At 47.4% G+C, this 17,712-nt stretch overlaps 1 protein-coding gene across 1 annotated transcript in view; it reads right to left on the bottom strand.

Annotated features, from left to right (window-relative positions):
- Positions 1 to 17,712, bottom strand: part of PAPPA2 (pappalysin 2) — a 95,930-nt gene that overhangs the window by 58,874 nt on the left and 19,344 nt on the right. The window contains exon 3 of the mRNA XM_054211937.1: positions 5,182 to 5,327. Coding sequence (XP_054067912.1) covers positions 5,182 to 5,327 — 146 coding nt within the window. The remainder of the gene's footprint in view (positions 1 to 5,181; positions 5,328 to 17,712) is intronic.

Genomic DNA, 17,712 nt, shown 5'->3' with positions numbered 1-17,712 from the left:
TGGTGATGGGAAGAGCAAGAAGAAATGATACTGAGGAAAGCCAAGTGGAGCAGAGCCTTCCTTTTGCTCACTGTCAGCATCTCTGACTCCTGACCTGGGATGCACACCCTGTACCAACAACTCTGTACCACTTCTGCTGGGAAACTGTCCATGGAGAATGCTCAAAAAAAATACTTACCTCTTCACCCTTGCTTACTTTTATTTTGCCCAAATGAAAATGTCTTTGGAAACTCTACATCTTTTCTCCCTGTTTTGAGGCTTTTCAGTGGCCATTTCCTCCCCTTTTTTCATCTTGCTTCCTTGCTCCATCCGCTTTTCCATGCTGCCTTACGGTGGAGTGAGTGCTGGGGAATATCAGCAAGATGAAGGGGCAAAAAGCAGACCCCAGCATGTGCCCAGGCTGACTCCAGGAAATATCTCCATGGCATGGGAGGCCATTTTTACCCAACTATTAACCTAGACAGTTTGGATGGCAGCATGGTGAATAGCTGGCTCCAGCACGACTTGCGCTGTCCTTTGCGGGGCCCTGGAGGATTTACTGTGCCAGCTGCCTCACAGCAGAGCTTCTGCTACTGCATCTCTGCTGATGATTGTTGCCTCTGCCAGAAAAGTTAAAATTGGCAGAGGGCCACCTTGTGACCCTGTCTCCAGCCACAGCGTAGACTGCTTGAAATCTGCTCCTGGATCAGCTCCGTGCACTACCGGACTACCTCATGTCCTCAAGTACAGGACATTCCTTCCAAGAGAGGGCTTTCTTCAGATCACGGTGTCCCTGGCAGGACACCAACAGGACGGTGACTCCTCTGGTGTAGCCATGCCGGGTGAACACTACGTTGGGGCTGGAAAGGGGCCTTCAGAGGAGCCCTGAGCAATTCTCTCAACTCCAAGAGAGTTGCAAGAGGGTGACCTGTCGAATGGCACTGTTTCTTAGCTAAAGATTCATGTTTGTTGTTCTTCCTACCCTCAGTGTGGATCTTATGCCCAGGGCAGCTTGGCCCGAGGCAAACGATGGGTCACAAAGTAGCTGCATTCTCTTTCTCCCCAGTTGTAAAACACCAGAGCAGAGGACCTTGCATCCCATCAGTCAGCTCTTGACCCTTTTGTTGCCTGGAGATGGGCCAAAATGAGGTACAGATGTTGAAAATTCCTTTTGGGACCTTCCTGTTGTGTCCTGTCAATTGTTAGGTTTTTGCAAGCCATCCCCCTCTTAATTACGAGGCTGGTAAATGCTATAGATAGTAAACAGCATCCCTTTGATGGGGAACATAGTGGGCACAAAAAAAGCTGCTTCTCATTTTAATCAAAACAGGACACAAGAGAAGAGAGAACAGAAAGAAAAGGCATCTCTGCAGCCAAACCCAAGCCTGAACAAGGCAGGGAGCTGCCTGCCCAAAGGTCTGAAGGGAGGAATGCACACACAGAAACAAAATAGTGTTCATAAACAAATAAATTAGATGTGAAAGCCCTGCACGCATCCGGTGGCACTAACCACAAGGAATGGGTCTGAGCACCAGGGGCATGGGAGGCCCTGTGACCAAGCAGACCTCCTCCCAGCAGAAACCCAATGCTCTTCCCATGTGGGGGAATAAATGGGATTCCAGCACAGGGAGGGAGAAAACTGTCACAGGGGAGGGATGCCAAGGCTGGGATACCCTGTCCCTCCCTCCTCTCTGCTGGCTTCCCCTATCCCATTCCTCCCTGACACTCCACAAGGATGGTCATATTTTTAGTACTTTTTTTATACAGCTAATTAGGTGGCGGGATTAGAAACAGCATGAGAACTCTGCCTTCCTTCCAGAACATCCTCGTCCCTCCATTCACTGTCCCCACAGCTCCCTGATGAGCTGGGAGAGCTCCCAGCTTTGGACCAGGAAGTTGTATTTCCCCTCTGCAGGGTCCTGGCTGTGAAGGCAAGATGTGGAAGTGTTCATAACATCCCAACAATATCAGCCTCCCCTCTCCCTCATCTGCAGATGCAGCTTTCCTTCTCACCTCTGCCTCTTTCTGCCCTGGGAGACGGGCTAAATTCGGCTTTAAGTGAACTATCCCTCTCATTCCTGAGAGCCAACCCAAGGAGACCCCCAATGTCAGAATTTAGACAACCAAGCTGAAAGCTTCAATGTTATATCAAGGGGGTCTGGCACTCCAAGGCAGGTGAACCAGAGTCTTCTTCGGACTTGCCCACCAAACAGCGGCCAGGCAGCTGGAAACTTCAGGGCTGGTCTTGACACATCCTCTCCCTCCACACCAGATCTACCACCTACAGCTGCAGAGCTGGTAACATCCCAAAGGTCAAGCCTCAACTCTGCTCAAGCAGCAAGAGATGCTTAGTCCATCTGTACAGTGAATGATTTGCACTGGTGTGGAGCGCACTTCACCTTCACTCACACATCCCTCGAAAGGTCCCAGGTTGTTACCCTGCTTCTAGCCATGATCAACGCCAGTGATGAAAGACTCTGGTTCAAGCCATCCCCAAAGAAGCCAACCCGGTCCTGGGTCAGGGCTGTCGCAGAGGACGCATGCTCAAGCAAGGACTGGATCTTTAAACAGCAAACCACAAAGCTGAACCTGTATCATAGGCCAGCCTTCCCCAAACACTGAGTCACGGCAATTAATGGAACAAACGCATGAGGGTTAGTCAGACAGGAAGATGGCCATTGCTTAAGGTACCTTTGATGGAACGGCTGGCCCTCCTTCAGGATCCACTGACCTCAGCCAGATATATGAGCTGGCTCCAGCTTATATAACTACAGAAAGTATTTATAACACCAAATATTCACAATTCCCTTGCCTTTCGACCATGTTTATGCAAATACTGTTACATGCAGCTACAAATGAAGTTTAAAGCATCTGCATTATTACTTTGCTTGGGTTTTTGAGGCAAGGCTTTCCACTGTGGAAATCTAAGCTTCTTTAGAGGAACAGGAGTTCTTCAACTCTTTGTGTTTTGTAGTTGAAAAGATGTACTTCTAAGTTCTAAGTAATTCATTCCAGACTCCAAGCAAGAGCTCTGAATTAGAGAGGAAGTCACTGTGATTGTGGTAGAAAGACTGAGACAGACGCTATGGTTAGAAGAAGTGGTGCAAACAGACCTGAGATCTTCTACCTCTGCTGCTAGCTGGCTGCAAGTTGTCTCTGTCTAGGAGCTGCACAGCAGCTGAAATACTGCCTATAGAAGTCTTATAGACCAGGTCACCCTCTCCAAGTCAGTGATTATTTCTTATGCTTCAATGAATGTAGTTGCTCTTGGTAGTATTACTACTGGTCTGAAATAGTAAACCAACCCTAAACCTTCAGAAAAGCATTTCTTCTCCACAGGAGCAGACAGTGGCATGTGGGAAGCAGGGTCTGTGTACTGACCTTAAAATACTAAAGTCGGGATAGACAAGTGATCAGTAAGATTCAGTGCAAGAGTAGGAGTTTGCTTGGAGCAGACCTCTCCCTTTTGTAAAGACACATGTCCACTGCTGGTCACTGTTAGGTCTTTAAATAAAGTTCGGAAAATTTTCTTGAACTACTATTCACTCCTCCCAAGGTTTTCCTTGCTCTTTCCTCACTGCTTTACCTTCACATCTACTCAGATTCTCCCATAGCTTCTTGTGAGAGGTTTTGACAAAAAACATAAATTCATGACCTGTTCAGTCCTACGTTTCTTCGATGCTGGACAATAATATACAATGTGTGTGCTACAAAACACTTGATGATGTGGTGGAGACTACTGTTTACAGAGAATAGAGTCCACCACCTGCCTTCCCAAGCTCATTAAATCCAAAACCAAGGACAGCCTCGAACCAAAATCGTCAGTCTACGCCAGAGCCACAAAGAGGTTCAGATCCAGCTTCACACTTCACAGGCCTGGCACCAGGGCCAAGACAACACCCGTTTTCCCCTTAACCTCCAGGGTAAAACCCTGATCCAACATTTCCAGATGGTGCTACCTCTTGTGTCCCTGGCTGGACACAAACTCTGAGACTGGAGTTAAATGCAAGCTTTGGATGAAACTGGTCACCCTGATTACCCTTCTGTACAACTCCTTGCGAGCCATTGGGAGGGGTCTGAAGAGAACATATGTGGCTGAAGCACTTGCTGTAGTAAGATGATTGTCAAGCCGAGCCTTGGAAGTGATTTCTGGAAGCTGAAGGAATAAATCTCATGGAGATCTGCCTTCCTCAACAAACAACTGTAGCAATAGGCTATTGAAAAAACAGTCCTGAAACTCATTGAGGGAGGGAAGCTGGCAAAGAAGACCTTTAAAACAGGTCTTTAACAGGTCTTTTAAGGGTTGAACATCATGCACTTGTAAAAGCAGAAGGTCTAGGTCTGCTGTGCATGTGTCAGGAGTAATTATTTCCAGTTACTTATTGAGAAACACTTTAGATGTTTTGACTGCAAAGTGTAAAAGGCTTTGCCAGAAAACTCTGACATTGAAGAGGTGGAGGGAGGGGCAGGAAAAAGAGAGAGCAGAAATATGAGAAAACACACAATAGACTTACATTCTAGTAAAGCAGTTGCCATTTTGACTATTTTGTAGCCTGACAGGACTGATGACCTTAAGCGTCTGGCTTGAATTCACTGAAGCCAAGAAGAACCTTGCCTCCAGCAGGTAGTAAGCCAAGTTATAAAAGCATGCTTTAATTTGATAGTCATCCTTGCATTTCCAGTTCAATTCAGAAATAGCCAGTGCTCACTGCCTGGTCAGCTCTGGAGTCGCTCAAATCTGGAGTCTCCGCTCTGAAATCACTGACACTTCTGGTTTATCTGTTTGTCATTATACCCTGTAGAGTGAAGTTCACCGTTTCCAGAATCCTGGAAGACAGACCTGGAAGGCCCCAGAGAAGCCAAATGCATGTCTAAACCCCTCTCCAGAGCCTGTACTTAAGGTGAACCTGAAGTTCTCCCCAAGCTCTCTGCCCCACTATCTCACTGCTGTGAAGTTTCTCATATCAACTTTGAAGTCCCTGGTCAGGTTGTAACCCCACCACCTTATCCACATGGTACACAGGGAACAGGCAGCTCCTTTCCTTACAGCAGCAGCTGTTGGTACACCCAAAGCCTGTTATCATCACCTTCTTAAACATTCTCAATGTCGAGACAAATCACGGCTGCCTCTTTTTGCCAAGTCAATAAAGAGAGAGAAAAACCAACAACCCTGAGACCCCATGAGTGGTGTAGCTTACTTACCAAGGTGACTAAGGGCTTCTTTATCCCACGGCCAAGTGGCAGCACCAGCCAACTCTTCCCTCACTGAACTGGCAAAGTAAACATTGAGGAAGTGGGTGCTGTTCAGCTGCAGTGCCTCCTTCAGCTCCTTCACACTCACATACGCCCTGCAAAGACAAGGGAGAGGAGACAGTCATCACAGGCTTCAATGGAGCAAAGAGGAAAAGCAGGAGCCACCACAGATACCCTGCAAAGGGTGCAGCAGACCTGGAGACCCCATCCTCAACCCTCTGAAACAAACAGCATTTAGGAAAGTGTGGCAAAATTCAGCAAATTTCAATAGAGTGCCCCAGGACAGTATTAATTCTGCTTTGTGACGTGCATGGACTGCTAGCAAGGGGGTTATGAGGGAGGCAGTCATGCAAATCTGAAGAACTTCTTCCAATTACAGTAGATTTGTTGATGAGTTCTGCTCTTAGAGAAGTTCATTCATCAACAGGGACAGAAGAGACTCCATAGAAGGGCATAAAAGGATATAATATGGTAGGAGAAACAGTGGGAGAAGAAAGGAAATGTAGAGGTCAGTCCTGCTAGGGAAAAGAGAAGGGGTTTGACATCGGGAAAGTGGAATTTGAGGAAAAAAGTGTTTCTTTCCTCAAAGTGTGTGTAGAGAGAAAGGAATCCAGAAGTCCAGCTGGCTCCAAGAAGGGGTTGTCCCTGATACAGGTCAGGGCAGGAACGGACATCAAACCTTATTCTTGGGAGCAGTGAAGATTTGCCATCTGGGGCCAAGAAGTCTCTTCTCCAGCTTCTCTAGCCTGTCTGGAGAAGTTCACAACCACGTCTCTCCGCTCTATCCCTTTCCCCACGATAACCAGTATGCCAGAGCTAGCAAGCACAAGGGGTCCTTGCAGAGCACAGGCACATAACACACGAAAAAGCATGCTACCTCACACTCATCTTGTGTATTGTATAAGGAAGAGCATGAGTAAAAAGTATCTCAGAATTTGCTCTGAGACATCTCTCTTCCAGCTCTGCTCAACGTGGACCTTGGAGAAGAGAGCTGCCTTGGTCCCCCCAGTGATGAGCCATCAGCAGGGCCCTCTTCAACGAATCTGTCTCTGCATGTGATCCAAATCTTTTCTGAGAGGAGGTCTGGCATGTCTGCAGGAGCCAGGGCAGGGAAGCACAGGAGTTCCCAAAATAAGCTTAATGGGGAGAGAGGGACACCTCCTCCCATGTCCAGAGCTGGCAATAAAGAGCTGCAGGAATGGAAAATACACTGGAATGGGGATATCAAAGACGCATTTCTAAAAGACACAGGAAGGTACTGGGCTGGGAGAGGTGGGTAGGTAATAGGCATTGCAGCAGAGCAGTAACAGCAATGGGTATGTCCAGGTGTCCACAAAACAATCTTCACAATGTGGCATGTGTCTCAGCACCTTAGGTTTCACTCTCCCCTCTGCATGGTTGTTTCTGCACAGGTCAGAGGTATACATTGCATTCACCAATACATTAACAGTCTCAGCGCTGATCTTTAGGGAGTTCAAGTCCTCAGCTGTGCAAAATGATCAGGATCTAACTTAATAACAATAATGATTCCAATAATAATAGCAGTGGCATCATAGAGCCTTGGTCAGTGCTGCAAATGCCAGATACTCTTTTAAATCAAGTACTACCACTTCTGTCATCAGTGCCATTAACCTCATGGGCTGAGACAGCATTAGGACAGGTAGCCCTAGAAGACATTGTCTCTAAGTCTTCAAAATCTGAGGACTCTGACCTGCGTTTTGTGAAGCCATTAATTTAAGAGATTCTGAGCAGGGGAAAAACTCATGGAAAGGCTTCAAATACATCACCGTGGAATGATGATGGAAATGCACCATTGTGGAAATATGTCATAAGAATGACTAAACCTGCAGCATAAGGCCAACAGCAACATTAAGGTGGTGGAAAGCATTTCATTTATTCCCGTACTTCCAGGACACTTGGCTTCTTTGAGTTGCATGGAGAGATTATGAAGCAAATGTGGTCATTTCTTTACACTGGACCAGCCATGAAGGCACACCAGCTATATTTGAACGAGCAACTTCTGTAAAAGCTGCATCTATTAGTGCCTTCCTCACCTCATTGAATTACGGAAGGAAGGGCAAAAAAAGTTGAGCATGGGCTAAGGGAAAAAAGGCACATTCTCATCCAAGATGTGAAATGAGAAGGGAAACCAGTGAGAGATGTGCAAACCACCGTTTGTGATGGCAATATCCCTAGACAAGTTATTATATCAACAGACCTGTTTAGAAAGAGAGAGGTTACTACAACAAATGGAAAAGGAGAAAAAAGTGGGGAAAAAAGTAAAGAAACAGGATTCCAGAAGCAGACTAGAGCAGGATGGAATGTAGAACACAGCTCGGTAAACCCAAGTGTGGCCACTTCCCCAGATCTGAAATAGCCAAAAGACCCTCAGAAGCCATTACTGACTTGGGAATTGTCAGATAATCAGAATCTGCCAACTACCTCCCCTACCATCAGCCCCAATAGGCCATACTGGACTGGAGACATCTCACCCACCTTCCCAGCAACAAAGCAGCTCCAAAAGTTCAGTCACTTTATAAAATTTTGGCTGGACTATATGGCAGCATTTAATGGTGAGAGGGGATGACCAGCTTGTCTTCACCAGGCCCCGAGATCTCCCACCACAAAGCAGCATTCCCAGAACACTTTCCCCAGCCACATCAGCTTGCAGAGAGAAAACTCTCCCAACCGGAAACAGCAAATTAGGAGAACATGATCTCTTCTCTGTGATGCCTTGCCTGAGCATCCCAGACACGCGCCACGCTGACGCCATCCCTTCAACCCAACTAAGACGGGAGCGGGCCGGGAGGAATAGATAGGGAGAAGAATAAATAAACCTGAAGGACATATTTGTGGCATGACTCGGAAGGAAGAGAAGCAAAAATTTCATAGAAATAGAGCATAAAGGAGGGAGAAGGGGAAAAGAAAGTCTCCTTTATGCACCATAGCTGCTCGGGGGATACAGACTTAAAAATAACATTGATTCCTGACCTATGATATCTTGGAAAAATAGCCCCAAACCCTTCCAGGCTGTCCAAATTCCGAGAGCTGACGTCAGCCCTATTCAGAGGGATATTCCCGCCGCCCCTCTTCTGGAGACATGATGTTTTTCTGGCTGTCGCCTGCCGTTCCCTTGACACTAGCAACATTTTTTGTCAACCCTTAATTATAAATAACTGTAATTTCCTCCATTGAGAGATCTGGATGGTTCTGAGCTGTGTATGGGGTAGGGGGAGCCGCTCCAGTATGGAGAGATGCTCAGATGAATGGAGGAGGAGAGGAAAGGACCCTGATTTCACCCACTACGGCATGGAAAGCACAAATATCCTCCTGCTTGCATCCCCAAAGACACAATCAAGACCTAAGCAACTCCAGAATGGGCAACTCCAATTCCCCTCAATCCACATTTCCCACTGGCATCCTTAGCTTAGACAAGGAGCATGTAACTGGCGTCTTTGCCTGTTGCTTATTGACAAGGTCATGCTCTCCCTTTTCTTCGGCACTTCTGTTATTTTCCCAGGGGGAAGGCAGAGCAGCCTTTGGTTTCCACAAACAGCCTAAATGACAGACCTCTTCTCTGCTCCCCAAATAGCTTCAATGCCTACAAGACTGGAGGATTCCAAACTAGATGGTATTTACAGCAGGGTGGGCACTCCAAGCCAACACACAAACACAAGGCAGGCCAGAAGGACACATGAAGGCACATCTATCAGCTAAGGAGCCAAAAAAAAACCAACCAACCCCAAAGAATAGGGCAGAGGATAGAAGAGAGACAGAGAAGGGCCATTAGGTTTTCCAGATTCAAAGCAAATGTTTTTCCAAGAGCATCCAGAACTCACTGGTGAGCAGCTGGCTGCATGATACCACCTTGACCTGGGGAGTATTTGCAACCCTGGGAGAATGGAACTCACAAGAATCACAGAATCATAGAATGGTTCAGGTGAGACCTTAAAGATCATCTAGTTCCAACTCCCCTGCCATGGGCAGGGACACCTCCCACTAGACTGGGTTGCTCAAAGCCCCATCCAGCCTGGCCTTGAACACTTCCAGGGATGGGGCATCAAGAACTTCCCTGGGCAACCTGTTCCAGTGCCTCACCACCCTCACAGTAATATCTAATATTCCTACTCACAGTAATATCTAATATTCCTAATATCTAATCTAAATTTCTCCTCTTTCAGTTTGAAACCATTACCCCTCGTCCTATCGCTACACTCTCTGATAAAGAGTCTCTCTCCGTCTTTCCTGTAAGCCCCCTTTAGGGGGTCCCCCTGGTCTCCCTGGAGCCTTCTCTTCTCCAGGCTGAACAATCCCAACTCTCTCACCCTGTCCTCACAGCAGAGGGTCTCCAGCCCTCTGATCATCTTCATGGCCCTCCACTGGACCCATGCCAACACGTCCATGTCCTTCTTGTGCTGAGGGCTGCAGAGCTGGACACAGTACTCCAGGTGAGGTCTCACCAGAGCAGAGTAGAGGGGCAGAATCATGTCACTTGACCTGCTGGTCACGCTTCTTTTGATGCAGTCCAGGATACAGTTGGCTTTCTGGACTGCAAGCACACATTGCCTGCTCATGTTGAGCTTCTTGTCCACCAGCACCCCCAAGTCCTTCTCCTCAGGGCTGCTTTCAAGCTATTCTCCACCCAACCTGTATTTGTGCCTGGGATTGCCATGAAGAGTATATGGAACAGTACAGAAAGATTAGGGATGGGAGGGCTATGGACTGCCATTATTAGAAATGAGTGTGGCCATGAACACCACCTAAAATGATGGTATTTGAGGTAACAAGTCCAGATATGAGGGCATCCTTCATGACAGGTGCTCACCTGTGATACTGTTGACTTAAAGTTCTGCTGAATTGCTCTAGCTGCCAATCTGACTCTAAGGCAGGCTTAGGTACAACACTGCATACTGTTTTACTTGTGGGACTCATGGTTGGCAGAAGGCAGATGGGGAAAAGCATGGACCTTGTTTTCCTCTACCACAGCACAAGGGATCCACACTGATGTTTGTGTGGTCCTGGTGCTGGATCAGAAGCACATGGCTCTCTATGGGACATAATAATGTGCTGTCATCATACTATCATAGAATCTTCGTGGTTGGAAAGGACCTTTGAGATCATCGAGTCCAACCATACACACCTACAATCTCTGTCACTAGAGCGTGCCCTGAAAAAAGGAAAGGAAGATGAAGTCCAGCAGCTTCAGTGACTGTGTCACCATAGAATAGTGGAATCAGAGACTCATAACTGTGGATGGGGAGGACCTCCACACGTCATCTAGTCTGACTCCCTTGTTCAAAACAGGTCTAATTAAATCAGGTTGCTCAAGGCCATGTCCAGCTGAGACCTGAACAGCTTTGAAGACAGGTTTCACAGTTTCTCTTGGCAATCTATTCCAGTATTAAACCACCCTCATGGTAAAAAAAAAAATCCTAATGTTTAAACCAAATTTCTCATGTTCCAACTTGTGTCCATTGCTCCATGTTCTCTGTGTCACCCTGTCACATCAAGTGGGAAAGCCATCAAATGACTACAGCTTTGAATGGAAAATTATTACTGCACTAGACTTTACCACAGTAGGGTCTAAAGACCCAAAGCTTCCTTTCTGATCAGTTGATTCCATCCATGATTCCAGGCCTTCCTGGAGAACCCTCACTTACCTTTCTCCTGCTTTTCCCTTGGACAATTTTGACATAGCCCTTGGGGCAGACAGCATCTTTCTACTTGTGAATGTAAATCAAGCTCTGAGCTGGTTTGGTCAAAGGAGAGGGCTTGACATGCTCTGGGGAGATAGAGTTGTTACTGCTTTTCCAGGCAGCAACATCTGGCAGTAAGAACAGGACCACTAGTGGTGCACAAGGGGGAGAGAGGAGAGGATCTGCTAATCTATGGGGCAGTAGAATGGACAATCAAGCTGTAACACAAGCCTGATGTGGTTTAAGGTAGAAGAGCAGCAAGAGTGGCACTTTTTAGCGACAGTCATATCATGACAGGAAGTCTTGGGGCCACGAAAGTGGCCATTACCACTGAAAGGCAAAAGGTGGCACTTCCAAATGAAAAGCAAGGCCAGCATGTACCCCGTGCAGTACCATAAATCAAACTGAATTCTCTGGGTACTGCAAAGGATGCAGTGTGTAATGCCACAGGAATTCCACTGCAATTCAAAAATAGGAGTCTTTTCCCTGTAGACATTTCACAGGGGATGTGGGAGTGGGGTTGAGTGGAAGCTATCCAAGTGCCCTCCATGGACAGCTGGAAAATACTTGAAAGTCAGCCAGCTCCAGCTAACCATACAGCCTAATGAAGTCACAAGGGATTCCTGGCTCTGCTTTCATGTCCTTCATCCACCGCAAGGAAATTCCTCTTCCTACTCCCACCAAGATAGGAGGCTCCCTTTTTCCCCAAACCTCTGCTTGACAAATGAGGAATCCCTCAGACTTCCCAGGAATAAGCACGAGCCTGCCAATAATATTTTTGGTGCATGGACAACACATTCCCCCAAGGCTGCAAAACGTTAATAGAACACGCAGCAACCTTGCTTCTGAGGCAGGCGGCCAAGAGCCCAAGAGCCACAGATCAATCCATGAAGACAGGTGCTGAATCAAGTGGCACAAATATTTTCAGAGAGCAGACTCTTTAAACTTTCCATATCATCAGTGAGGAGAGATGCTCCTCCAGATGTTGAGCTAAAGCGAAAAACTTCTGATTCACCCCACCGAAGGACTCCTCTCCATGGTGACTCTTTAGGGGAGGTCTAAAGAGATAGTCCTCCAGAACTGGGCTCTCTGCTTACATACGCAAACGCTCCTTGCTAGAATTTGTGAACCCTCATTTCTGTTCCCATCACGGGCATTCCCAGGTGATCCTCAGCCTTCCCTCCCTTTTGCCTTGCTGCGGGCAGACAAAGCCCACTACCACAACATAAACAGGACATGGTACCATCTTGGTACAGCACACAAGCCAAGATGGGTTACTTGGTCTGCTTCCAGACTAGATTGATGGTGGTTCTCATGGATTTACCTGCCCTGAAATTTCTGGTGTTAACGCAGCTGGGGGGATGCTCTATTTTTAGGAAAAAGCTTAAGTCCTTCTGTATTTGTTAAAACTACTTGCATCCCCACAACCACGGTCTAAGAGCTCTGACTCCAGTCCAGCACTATCCTGGTATGCCACAAACATCATTGGCAGCATCATGACAACTTGACAAGGCAGTAACAATCAAATGTCTCTTATCTGGACAGGCTTTGGTAACACAGTCAGATACAAGACACATGCAAGAGGTGAAGGGAAGGCTGAGGAACAGCCAGACTTTCGCCTGGGATCACAGGAGATAGATACAACCCTGCTGGAATAATACCCTCTATAGTCCTCAGGGGTCTCTCAGTGACTTCACTGTGTGTTGGACTCCAGCGAAAGAGCATTTGGGTACGCAAAGGATGAGGGCATCATAGACCTCTTGGACATTCCTGGAAAAAAACACCATTGAGGCACTGACAGCATGAGTAGAACTGCCTAGGAAGCAGCCATCATTGGCAGCACCACTTAAGAGACAATTTAAAATTTGCATGAGTGGCTGAGTGTCAAGATATCAAAGAGAGTGAAACACTTCTATGTGAGGTCCCTCAGGATCAGGGATTTCCCTTATGCATAAGCAATTCCTGTGGGATTCAGAGGTAGTCCTCAATCTCCATGTGGGAGATGGGGTTTGGCTTAGGGATTGAAGCAGCAGCAGATGTTGCAGGGTCAGAGGGTTGCACTGGCAAAGCTGCAGACGGGATCAAAAAGACAAGTTGTGGTTCAAGGCTGTGACCCTTCCATATAGATTTACTGGGGAAAGGGACCAAGAAGGCTGCAGATCACTAGCACACAGCAGGCAAGCACCCAGTTACATCAAATGGTAGCACACAACTTCCTGAGGTCAGATTTGGGAAAGATAGACAATAACATTAGTGTTAGACCAGAAATCCCTGCAGGGAATTTTGCCCTGAGATAGGCTGAAGAATAAGTGCTGCTAACAATGGCATGGCCCAGCTATTCCTGGGAGTGTTTCCTAAAAAGTTATTCACTAAGTCACCACTGAACCAGCCAAAGGCAATGCTATTTTAGACCTGGTTTTGGTAAGCAGTGTAGTAATTATGGAAGAGCTGATGAAAGAGAGAAAACTTGTCCTGAACAAATGATGAGTTGATTCAGATTAACTTAAATGGAGGGATGAATACAGGTCTTGAACTAAGAATTGAAAACCGGGACTGATCAGCAGACACCACTGCATCTGAGGTGCCAGGGAGAACAGGGTGAAATGGGAATTCCCTGAAATCAAGCTGACTCCAGTGAAAACAGAGAGTGAAAGAACCTTTTAGAAATAAAAAGAGCAAACAAAGGAAGTAGCAGATCCGCTGAGCGGGGAAGATGGAGCTGAAGCTCAGTGTCATTGAGATGCATCTCTGGACAAAATTAATGTACGGGCTCCACTTATATTCAGGATTGTGAGGCAGAATTCGAGCTTCCTTCCAGTCGGGCACAACAAGATTAAAGACATGGTACTGGAGCAGAGCTCAAGATAAAGGAAAAAAAGGTGGCACCAGTTAGATGGGGACTGAAGTGCCATTTGGACTTTGTGGGAGGGAAAATGAACCACTGGGAGATGGCAGCAAGTCCCAACTCTGAAAGGGTTTGGATGTCGACATACAGAACAAAGGACAAAAAGCAGGAGGGAAGAGTGCAGAAATAGAAATGTTCATAGATAAATAAAACCCATTGGATGCAATACATTTGCAGTAGGAGCCCAGGGAAATGCCACCCCGAAACCAGGAGGACTGACCGCCAGGCAGCTGGAGAACAGCTAATATGATAGATGCAGTGGTGTCTACAGGGGTGAATAAAGATCATAATGAGACAGACTGATCTGGTTGTCCTCTGACAGACCTTAAATCCTCTTGCAAGCTTCCACAGACTTTCACGTATAAAGGTCTCCATGTTAATACGTTCACCTTCCTATCCCATCTTTCAAAAAAGTAATGGAAATGCTCAAACACAGGGACTGATGTAGATGCGATCACCTGAAGGTCAGCGAAGGACATGCAATGACCTCTTTGGGCAAACTCTGAATACACTGCCAAGGATGGCAAATTTTTAACCAGCTGCCTGCACTGACTGATCCTAGACCCTGCCAGCGCAAACACAGGCAAAGGCACGTGCTGCACTTCCTTGCCTTTCTCTTGGGAAGCCACAGTCGGGCATCAAGGACTTGTCTTTGCCTCTGACACCATGCCAGGGCACCTGACTTCAGGAAACCCACGTTAATTCCTCCCACCAGCCTGCTCAGAGACTGTTTGCTTTTCTGCCACGTGCTGGTTTCCTCTCTGCATCTTGTTACAGCTCTATCAACTTGCAGGGGGAGGGAACAGGGACCAGTTTTAAGGCTGGTTGCACATGGCACACTGATACTCATGGTTTGGGGGTTGAACAGAGGATGATCCCCCCCACTTATGTTGAATAGATAAGAATAAGCCTCAGGAGAGGTTTACCCCCAGCTGTGTCCTCGCAGCATGGTGGGCACCCTCAGGACACCCTCAGGACACCCATGCTGATGGGTGCACACCCCCTAGCAGATCTTCTGACCTCCCCTTCCAATGCTGTCTTCCAGTACAGCCCCCCCCTTGCAGCTTCTCGTTGGAAGCTTTGCCAAATTTTTGCTCTTGGAGGATGCTAAAGAATCTGCACCATCAACCCGCAGCCCCTGGGACTTCTGGCCAGCTGTCCTGGTTTCATCCAGGAAGGAGTTAATTTTCTTTCCAGTGATTGAAAGGAATGTCAACAATAGTTTCAGTTGTTGCTAGGCAATGTTTATGCTTTTCAAGGACTCTTTTCAGCTTACCATAGAAGCTGAGAAGAAATATAGACAGAACAATGGAATGGCCAATAGAATATTCCATACCATCAATGTCATGCTCAGTATATAAATGGGGTTAGCTGAGGGGGGTAGGCTCCTGCAATCACTGCTCCAGACAGTGCCAATTCCCCAGGCAGTGAGAGTGACCTGTGTCATTATTATTATTGTTAATTTCCTTTTCTGATATTGGTCTATTAAACTGTCTTTATCTGAACCCATGAGGTTTTTTTTAATTTCCCCTCCTTTTCTCTGTCTTATCCCTACCCTTCTTGGGGGGGAAAGAGAAGGGTGAGCAAGCAGCTGTGTGGTCCTAGTTGCTGGCTGGTGTTAGATGACCAGTACTGTAGGAGTGGGGAGTTCCCTCCACTGCTCCTCTGAAGGAACAGGGATATCCAGTGGCTCTTCCTTCAGCACACATTAACCACATGTGCATCAGGTGCTTGGATCATTGAAAAACACTGGTTTCATGATGTTTGTGCTCTCAGGACAAGGCTGGCATGCTGTCTCATTCAGCCACTAGTTGCCATGCATATGATGGGCACCACGTCCTGTCTGAGGGCCTCTTGGGATGGCTCTGCTGAGAATCACAGCCCATCTTCACATGCCTGTGTAAGTTTTCTGCCTATAACTGAGGTACCACCAGCCCTAGAATACCTTAGGAAGAGGTAAGGTTTTTGAGAACCACTCATTTGGACCCAGGCACCAGCATTTTGTGCAAGTTGCATTTCAGTTTCCAAAAAAATTCCAATGGTTGCGTCTCCCTGATAGACCTCTAGTCTCCCCTGAGCTCCTGGAGGAGTCAATCCTGCACTGCAGAAAGCACCAATACCACCCACCAACAATCCCAAATGGTCAAATCATCCTGGTGCCTGACACAGAAGCCATTACATTATGATCCCAGGAGAAAAGTCCAACACCACTTGCTCTAGGGTTAGATGTCTACACTCTCCCCAGGGACAAGAACCCATGTGTTGCCCTTTGCCTGACTCAAATTAAAATCCCTTAAGAAGGGGGGGGGACACCAATTAACCCCATTGCCTCCTCCATTCCCATCACAAATACCATCCAACATCATCACGTTGCTGGAGGGAGAAGGGGCATCTTTTCACAGTGGCCTAATGGAGGAGTGATCTAGACATGGCCCCATAGCACAGACACCATACCCCAGTAAGAAAGGGCTCAGAGAGGCGACAGGGCAGTGGGAGAGGAGCGCTGGGTCAGGACCAGGCACACACAGAAGAGAAACCCAGGGCTGCGGGAGGGAGCAGAGGCCGGCGGTGAAGTTGATTGAAGGAGGCATGAAGGGAGACAAACAAAGGAAGCGTGGTCTCTGGCTTGGCAGGGACTACCTGACCTCTCCTCCAAGGGGGCACGGCAGCTTTCGGCTGAGGCTGGCAGCCAGCCCACGTCCTGGGAGTTGCTGCTATCTGACGGAGACAGTAAGCAGCAAAGCCATAATCATAAAGGACAGCTGGCTTGCAAAGCTCCCTCCTGTGCTTCTCTGCTGGGCCAAGACGTGGGAGCTGGGGCTGGGACCCTTTTCTGCTGTGCTGCTCTTCCCCCATCTTTGGTGCATCCCCCAAAAACTGGAGTCTGCCTTCTGAGGGAACAACAACCAACAGAGATGGCCCTTTGGGTCACCTCCTGAGGTGGACCTGCTAGAGCTGTAACCCTCCACCACCAGTGCTCAGCAGGGACGTGCCGGGTCTCTCTGCTCCACAGCACATTTTAGGACTGGCACAATTCTCACCTCCCACACATGGGAAGAGTCACCAGCAATGTTGCAGTGGGGACATCTACCGTTCCCACCCCTTCTTCCCCACATTGTCAAGCTCTTGGTGACCAGCCTTCCATCTTGTGAGCTACTTTTCACCCAGAGGCAGCCTGCAGGGATCCCCCGCAGTCCCACCAAATTCATAGCCCTACAGCCTCCTTTAAGGGTCCACCACAACACCAGCAGCTCCAACGGGCTTCCTTCCTAGGGCAGAGAGACAAGGACTTCATCTTTGCAAGGCCATTTTCCAACTGCTTTTCTCATGCAACCTCAGAGGTGTGTCATCCCTGGATAATTCAACATGGAAAACCCTGTGCCACCAAGAAGAGACGCATAAATTTAACATTTCTTACAGTACTTCAACCCTAAATCATCATTTGGTTCTGCCAAACAATGGAAGCCTGTACACACTTGAAAGTTAATACAAAGTATGCCAAATGTTTCCCAAAAAGGTCCTGCGGGAGGCTGGCTTTGAGCTTGTGTTAGCACTACTGATTCAGCCCATGAACCTTCCTTTTTGCCCCCTCAGGGAGGACAGATCCATGCAAGTCCCATAAACTTCCTGGCTTATGTGACAATTCTTGTGTTGCTTAAGCATAATGGGCCATCAACTTTCCCCTGGGATAAATTTGTCCTGGCAATCTGCACTTTAGTGCTCTACATCTTAGGGGAGTTGATAGCATTTGGGGTTTATTTTAATGGGAGTTGGTAGCCATGATCAATTGTAAAAGCTCTATTTCCACAGAAATGGGTATTTAATAGATTTTGAAAATGGTGGTTATTGACCCAATGGGCCTTAATGGCTTAAAAACCA

Source organism: Rissa tridactyla, chromosome 8 (assembly GCF_028500815.1).
Source record: "Rissa tridactyla isolate bRisTri1 chromosome 8, bRisTri1.patW.cur.20221130, whole genome shotgun sequence".
Taxonomy (NCBI): Eukaryota; Metazoa; Chordata; class Aves; order Charadriiformes; family Laridae; genus Rissa; species Rissa tridactyla.
This window is presented reverse-complemented; position numbering and strand designations above follow the sequence as displayed.